Here is a 6698-nt window from a genome sequence, read left to right on the forward strand (position 1 = left end):
TTTCTAGTGATAGCTCCATGTTCATCCATCTTGTTTCTGTACACCCACTTGGTTCCTATGATGTTCATCTCATGCTTTCTTGGAACCAAAGACCACACTTCATTGTATTCAAACTGATTTAGCTCTTCCTGCATTGCTGTTATCCAATTGCTGTCTTGCAGTGCTTCTTCCAGGCTTTTAGGCTCAATCTGTGACACAAAAGCCACTGTTCTGCAGAAATTGTTGAGTGAATTCCTTGTTGAGACTCCTTTCTCAATTTTACCAATTACATTGTCAAGAGTGAGATCCCTTGGAGTCTTCCATTCTTTAGGCAGTCCTGCATTCACAGTAGATTCTTTGATAGAATCTGAATTAGTTGTATCAAGCTCACTAGATTGATTCTGTTGCACAATGGTTCTTAAATCATCCATACCAGGTTCGTCCAGAACAGATTTGGGCACAGAAAAATCTGTTTCATCAAATACAACATGTATAGATTCTTCAACTGCAAGCAATCTTTTGTTATACACTCTATAAGCATGACCATTTATAGCATATCCAATATGTATTCCTTCATCTGATTTAGGATCAAATTTCCCCAGATTATCCTTACCATTATTTAAGACAAAGCATTTGCAGCCAAACACCCTAAGATGACTAATGCTAGGCTTCCTACCTTTATACAATTCATAGGGAGTTTTCTTAAGAATTGGTCTAATCAAAGTTCTGTTAAGCACATAAGAAGCAGTGTATACAGCATCAGCCCAAAAATATTTAGGTAAACCAGATTCATTTAACATAGTCATAGCTAACTCTTCTAGTGATCTATTCTTTCTTTCAACAACACCATTTTGTTGGGGTGTCCTAGGAGCAGAATAACTATGTATGATCCCATGTTTTTCACAATATATATCAAACTTTGCATTTTGAAATTCTCCCCCATGATCACTACGAATATGTTTTATCCTATTTTCATTTTCATTATGCAGAACCTTAGCTAGTTTCTTAAAGGCTTTATATGCATCATTTTTAGAAGCAAGAAACAAAGTCCATGTATATCTTGAAAAGTCATCAACAATCACCAAAGCATAGTAATTTATTTCCAGCTAAGCTAGCAGTCCTAGATGGTCCAAACAAGTCCATATGCAGAACATCCAAAGCTTTATTTGAAGAAACCATATCTTTCGATTTAAAGGTAGTTCTAATATGTTTTCCCTTTACACAGGCATCACACAATCTGTTATTTTGAAACTTTATGTTTGGTAAACCAGAAACAAGTTCCTTAGATTTTAGCTTATTCAAGTGGTTTGTGTGAATGTGAGCTAGTCTCCTATGCCACAGCCATGACTCATCATTTTTAGATAACAAACACTCATTTTCAGAACAACTCTTTATAATGTCTAGGAGATAGATGTTGTTTACCCTTTTTCCAGTGAACAACACCTTACCAGAATTTTCATTTGAAATTGTACAAGTGTTGGCTTCGAAATTGACCTTGTATCCCTTGTCACACAGCTGGCTAATGCTCAGAAGACTATGTTTTAGCCCTTCAACATATAGGACATTCTCAATAGTAGTTGAGTCTTTAGTACCAACATCTCCTCTTCCAAGAATTTTTCCTCTATTGTTATCTCCATATGTGACATGCCCTTCAGCTTTGAGTTTCAAATTTATGAACTGAGTCACATCACCAGTCATGTGTTTTGAGCAGCCACTGTCAAGGTACCACTGATTTCTCCTGCTGTTTTTCTGCAACAAAACAGATTTAGCACTTATGGTACCCCTTTAGTCTAGGGTCCAACATGATTAATACCTTTCCTTAGGAAGCCATTTGGCCAATCCTTTAGGAACAAGGTACCTCCTAGCTTTACTAGTTTTAGATACATGACCAGACTTCATACAATAAAAACATGTTGCAATATGCATTGTTTTTGAATAACTAAAAGAGGAAAAATCTGTTTTGGAAGGAACAAAGAAACTGGACAGCTTTTTCACATTACCTTTCATTCTAGGATTATATCCTAGACCATTTTTATTGAAAACAGCATTCTGTGAACCTAATAAGGTTTCAAGATTTTCTCTTCCTTTAGTGAAATTTGAAAGTGTTTTTAACAAATATTCAACCTGTTTTTCCAGCTTTTTACAATTATCACAAGTTTTAATTGATGCATGCAAACATGTCAATTCAAGACTAATCAATTCAGTTTTAGCTTTGTGCAGTTCTTCTTCAAGAGCTTTGACCTTAGGTTCAAGTACCCTATTTACTCTATTCAATCTGTTGCACATTATAGCCAACCTGTTTGCTTCATCATGTATTTCCTTAAACGCTATTAGCAGCTGATCATAGTTTTCAGAATCAGTGGAGAAATTACTTACTGAGTCAGAGTTGAATCCTTCATCATTCACCATGAAGCAAATATTTGCTTCTTCACTTTCAGTTGAGGAATTACTAGATGAGGATTCATCATTTTCTTCCCATGAGATATATGCTCTTCTACCTTTGCCTTTGTCACTCCTCTTGCTTGCTGATTTTTCTTTATTTTGATTGTTTGGACAATCAGCTTTTATATGACCTGGTTTACCACATCCAAAACATGTGTAATTGGAAGAATTTGAATCATTAGGTTGTTTGGAATACCTCTTTCTTTGCTGAGTTCTGTCACGGTTTTTCTTTCTAAGAAACCTGCTGAATTTTCTGGTGAGCAGACTCACGTTCTCATCATGTTCAGAATCACCTTCTTCCTCACTTGTATCATGTTCCATGGTAGTTTTCAGAGCAATTCCTTTGGCCTTCTTCTCCACTGTTTCTCGTTCTTTCAATCTTTTCAGCTCAATTTCATGCTCTATCAGCTTTCCAAAAAGTGCAGCAGTGGACATCTTGGATAAATCTCTGGATTCTGAGATTGCTGTTACCTTAGGCTGCCAGCTCCTATCAAGACATTTTAATACCTTAATGTTAAGCTCTTCCTTGTCAAAGACTTTACCAAGGCCAGTGAGGTGATTTATAATGTGTGTAAATCGTTTCTGCACATCTGCAATACTTTCTTCAGATTGCATTCTGAACAGCTCGTACTCCTGAATTAGTGAGTGCTTCCTTGCCCGTTTCACATCATCAGTCCCTTCATGAGTCACCTCCAGTACATCCCACATCTCCTTTGCTGAGTTACATTGAGAGACTCTAAAGAACTCATCCATATTCAGTGCAGAGGTGATGATATTCTTGGTTAAGGAGTCATATTGGGCCTTCTTCTTCTTGGTTTCACTCCATTCAGACCAAGGCTTCTTTATTGTTTCATCTTTGACAACCTGCATAGGTATGAAAGGTCCACTGACCACTGTATCCCAGATTCCCATGTCAGTAGACTCCATAAAGATCTTCATCCTGATTTTCCAGAAAGCATAGTTAACACCACCAAACATAGGAGGTCTATTAATAGACGCACCTTCAGCAAAAGGCATTTTAAACTCAGACATCATGCACACACTTGAGCAAAATACAAGCCCTAGCTGTTGATACCAATTGTTGGGTCTATTAGTGTCTAAGTTCAGGAGGGGAGGGGTGAATTGAGCTTATAAAGTTTTCGCAAGAACACACAATTTACAATATACCAGAGGCAAAAAGAAAAGATTGTTTTTACATGAAACAGATTGATTCTTCAGAGCATTCTAGCACAATTTGAATTTGTTCAATATGAAATTGTGATCAACAGAGGATTATAGCAGAGTCAGATCAGCTGAATATTATGAGGATGAAGGATACAACTATGCTTAGAAATCAAACAAATTTACTCAACACAAGGTTTTAAGGAGAATGATTCTTCCTCAGATTTTAATGATTAGACTGTTTGTTCACAGATCACTTAAGCCATCATATGCAACTGCCTTGTTTGTGATTAGAAAGCTTTAACACATCAGAAAGAACAGTTCTTACTTAAACCCAGAATTAACAGATTCAATTTCAAAAGAACAGATTTAGTTCTTGACAGAATTAAGCAAAACCATAAATGAGTGCAGGGATGAGAAGACAAGGCACACAAGTTTTTATACTGGTTCACTCATACAGAGCTACATCTAGTCTCACCTTACCCCAAGGTGGAATCCACTAAAAACAGTACCAATTACTTACAAACACAGCAGTTCTTGAACACTACAAGAACAACACAAACAATGCTGAAAAACCCTATTTCAGCACACCTTGCACTCCAAGAAACCCTATCAAGGAGTGACTAACACTTACACCTTTACAAAACAGAATAAAGGAAAGATTACACCTGAAAAGAAGATGCAAGAACTCAAAACCAGTACTTCAATTTGCTGCAGAACTGCACCAGCACCTTCACCAAGATCAAAGGTTTCCTAGAACAAGCACACATGAAAATCTCTTTGGAAAACCTTTCAAAAATCTTTCAATCCTTCTTCTCACATGGAAAATGTTTGATCTCTGTCAAAAACGTAATTGCTCAGCACACTCTCATGTGAGAGGGACTTTTCTTTATATAGAAAACAGTTTCTAACTTCTTTTCAAAAAGCAGTTGAAAAGCAGTTATGAAAACAACAGATTCATTTTTGAACTTAACAGATTTATTTTGTGAAAAACCGCCAACTCAGCTAACTGAAATAACTGTTTGAGTTGTACCTTTGGTGCCCTAACTAACTTGTAAAAAAACCTTTCAACTGACCAAAGGGCAAACCGATTCTTTCACAGTGAAACAGATTAAATGGTAGCAAATGGGCCAGCTCAACTTTAACTTAAATAACGAACTAAGCTTTGCCTGTGGTTCCCTAACAGAATTTTAGAAAAGCCTTTAACAGAGAAGAAATAAACCGATTCTTTCTCCATAAAACAGATTCATTTGTGTACTGATTTAAGACTTTTAAAAACACTTTAAAAAACTTTTCAAAAACCATTTAACCACATCATGTGCTTGATCTAGACTTGGTTAGGCATCAAGGACAGGTCACATAGCAAAAGACAACCATACACAATTACAAGCCTAATTACAAATGAATCTAAAAGCCTATTACAATCTTCAAAGCACTCAAGCCATTTTCTTCATCAAACACACATCAAGCCTTGGTAGGGAAGAAGCTTCCTCCAGCTTCAACAGAAGGTACTGACAAAGACTGATAGAAAGATGGGGCCTAATAAGAACGCTTGGTGTGAATTCCATCAAGCAAATGGCCACCATATACGAAACTGTCTGGCCTTGGCACATCAACTAGACGAGTTAGTGAAGAACGGATTCCTAAAGGATTACTTATAAGAGGAGACAGACGATTAGACATTGGTTTCAACGGGAGCAGATCAGGGGCACGAAGTACCCATTCATGGGGAGGTAAGCACCATCTCAGGAGGTTTATCAAGAAAGGAATGCGCCCCCAGACAGCAGTGGAGTCACGACAGACAGATTCTGCTCCTGATGTCGACCTCGTTTTTACGCAAGCTGATCTCCAAGGTGTCGTACCTCACAATAACGACCCGGTGGTAATTTCCCTTATCACCGCCGGGAGAAGGTTACGCCATGTCCTTGTAGATCAAGGAAGTTCGGCTGATATTAACAACCTTCATCCGTCTACGGTTATCCATGGACCAGTTAAAACCCTACGCCAGACGTTTGTATGGTTTCGCAGGGAATGAGGTAGAAGTCCATGGGTACATCGAACTAAGTACCACATTCACAGACAGCCTGTCTTCATGCACCACTAATATCAGGCACCTTGTCATCGATGCACCCTCGGCTTACAACATACTGTTGGGAAGACCAGCTTTAAACAGGCTAGAAGCGGTTCCCTCCACAAGACACATGAAAGTGAAATTGTCGTCCCTTGAGGGGATAGTAATCACCATCGTGTCCGATCAGTTAGAAGCTAAGAAGTGTTACGAAAATTGCTTAAAGACAAAGGGAGGAATATTCTCTGTCACGTCCAGACCGCCTAGGAAAGATGGAGTAACCCGAGAAGAGATCGTTCGGGAAAATCGACCCGAGCCTGCTGGAGGTGTGGTAGAGAGGGAGATCGGGGTTAAGATGTTTAAACTTGGGCAATCCTTGAGCGGGGAGTTGTGGGACCAAATCTTCGAGGTCATAACAAGGCACCTCGATGCCTTCGCATGGTCCGCCGCTGACATGCCCAACATTGACCCTGATTTCTTGTGTCATCACCTCACCATGGACCCCAGCGTCCGGCCTGTCCGCCAAAGAAGACGAAAGTTCAACGAAGAGAAGCGACAGATCATTCGGGAAGAGACAGAGAAATTGTTGAAGGCTAGCCACATCAGGGAGATCCAGTACCCTGAATGGCTGGCCAATGTGGTGCTAGTGAAGAAGGAAAATGGGAAGTGGAGAATGTGTGTCGACTTTACAGACCTCAACAAAGCCTGCCCAAAAGATTTTATACCTGCTGCCCAATATCGATGCCTTGGTAGACAGTGCTTTAGGGTGCAGGTTGCTCAACTTCCTAGATGCTTTTTCCGGCTACAACTAGATCATGATGCATCCCATGGACGAATGTAAGACCGCCTTCATGACTGAATCATCTTGTTATTGCTATAGAGCCATGCCTTTTGGGCTAAAGAATGCAGGGGCCACCTCTCAACGGCTAATGGATAGGGTACTAGCGCCCATATTGGGACGGAAGGTCCAAGCGTATGTGGATGACATGGTGGTTACCACCCAACAAAGGGAACAACACACAACCGACTTGGAGGAGTTATTCACTAC

The 6698-nt window shown here is 39.4% G+C and overlaps 1 protein-coding gene across 1 annotated transcript; it reads left to right on the plus strand.

Moving 5' to 3' along the window:
• Nucleotides 1-5564: 5564 nt before the first annotated feature.
• Nucleotides 5565-6491, plus strand: LOC137839188 (uncharacterized). The gene has a single exon (XM_068648314.1). It carries the CDS (start codon nt 5565-5567, stop codon nt 6489-6491), a length of 927 nt encoding a protein of 308 aa, XP_068504415.1.
• Nucleotides 6492-6698: the final 207 nt, after the last annotated feature.

The sequence above is a fragment of the Phaseolus vulgaris genome, chromosome 3 (genome assembly GCF_000499845.2).
Source record: "Phaseolus vulgaris cultivar G19833 chromosome 3, P. vulgaris v2.0, whole genome shotgun sequence".
In the NCBI taxonomy this organism is placed as follows: domain Eukaryota; kingdom Viridiplantae; phylum Streptophyta; class Magnoliopsida; order Fabales; family Fabaceae; genus Phaseolus; species Phaseolus vulgaris.

Coding starts and splice junctions, on each gene's coding strand:
- LOC137839188 (XM_068648314.1), top strand. CDS start 5,565: ATGGACCAGTTAAAACCCTACGCCAGACGTTTGTATGGTTTCGCAGGG.